General features: G+C 47.0%; 1 protein-coding gene across 1 annotated transcript in view; it reads left to right on the top strand.

Annotated features, from left to right (window-relative positions):
• MCYG_03564 (ATP-dependent RNA helicase DHX8) overlaps nt 1–1,392 on the top strand; it is a gene marked incomplete at both ends in the record, with an annotated part of 2,325 nt that extends 933 nt beyond the window's left edge. Inside the window, one exon of the mRNA XM_002848012.1 lies at nt 23–1,392. Coding sequence (XP_002848058.1) covers nt 23–1,392 — 1,370 coding nt within the window. The remainder of the gene's footprint in view (nt 1–22) is intronic.
• Between the last annotated feature and the right edge of the window lie 81 nt (nt 1,393–1,473).

Raw genomic sequence — 1,473 nt, 5'->3', positions numbered from 1 at the left:
GGTTGATCAGGCTACCGGTCAGGATTTGGCCCACAACGGCGGATTGCGTCAGGAGCAAATATGGAACGGCTAGATGGAACCGGCGCAGATGATCGATATGGAAACTTGGGCTCTAGTGTTCCTGTTATAGAACATGACTCGGGAGCTAGGAAAAACAGGAAATGGTTGAATTCTCCAGAGAGGTGGGAAATTAAGCAACTAATTGCTTCTGGTGCGGTGTCTGCCGCAGATTACCCCGATCTAGATGAGGAATATCACGCTACACTCAGAGGAGAGGGAGATTTTGAAGAGGAGGAAGATGTTGATATTGAAGTTCGGGAGGAGGAACCCCCATTTTTAGCAGGTCAGACGAAGCAATCTTTGGAACTTTCACCAATCCGTGTTGTTCGAGCTCCAGATGGCTCGCTTAACCGTGCGGCTATGGCTGGAGCAAACCTGGCGAAGGAAAGGAGAGAAATTAGACAGCAAGAGGCCCAAGACAAGGCCGCCGAAAAGGCAGCTCAAGTCGATCTCAATGCACAATGGCAAGATCCAATGGTTGCTCCAGACCAGAGAAAATTTGCATCTGAATTGCGCAACGCCACTACCGAAAAGTCTTCAGAGCCATTGCCGGAGTGGAAACGAGCAGCACAGAACAAGGATGTATCATACGGAAAACGGACAAATCTTTCAATGAAAGAACAACGTGAAAGTCTTCCTGTGTACAAGTTCCGTAAGCAACTGCTTGAAGCTGTGCGGGAAAATCAACTACTCATTGTCGTGGGTGACACTGGATCTGGGAAAACAACGCAAGTCACCCAATATTTAGCTGAAGGTGGGTTTGCGAATAACGGCATGATCGGATGTACGCAACCTCGACGAGTTGCCGCAGTATCTGTTGCCAAGCGAGTATCTGAAGAGGTGGGCTGTCAATTAGGCCAGGAGGTTGGCTATACCATTCGTTTCGAAGATTGCTCTAGCCCAAATACGAAAATTAAATATATGACGGATGGTATTCTTCAAAGAGAAATCCTTTTGGACCCCGATCTGAAGAAATACTCAGCGATCATGCTTGACGAAGCCCACGAAAGGACCATAGCCACCGACATACTCTTTGGATTGCTGAAGAAGACTATTAAGCGGAGACCCGATCTTAAACTCATTGTCACGTCTGCCACTCTGGATGCAGATAAATTCTCTGAATATTTCAACGGCTGTCCTATATTTTCTATACCGGGAAGGACATACCCTGTGGAAATTATGTATTCAAAGGAGCCCGAATCCGACTATCTAGATGCAGCGTTGGTTACAGTGATGCAAATACACCTTACAGAGCCAGCCGGGGACATACTTTTGTTTTTGACGGGCAAGGAGGAAATCGATACCAGCGCAGAATATTGTACGAACGGATGAAGGCATTGGTCTACGTACTGAGCTTGTATTCTCCCCGTTTATTCTGCACTTCCAGTGAATGCAAGAGCAGAATTTTCGAGC

Source organism: Microsporum canis, genomic scaffold, assembly GCF_000151145.1.
Source record: "Microsporum canis CBS 113480 supercont1.3 genomic scaffold, whole genome shotgun sequence".
Classification (NCBI taxonomy): Eukaryota; Fungi; Ascomycota; class Eurotiomycetes; order Onygenales; family Arthrodermataceae; genus Microsporum; species Microsporum canis.
The sequence above is the reverse complement of the archived record's forward strand: the minus strand, read 5'-3'. Positions and strand labels throughout refer to the sequence as shown.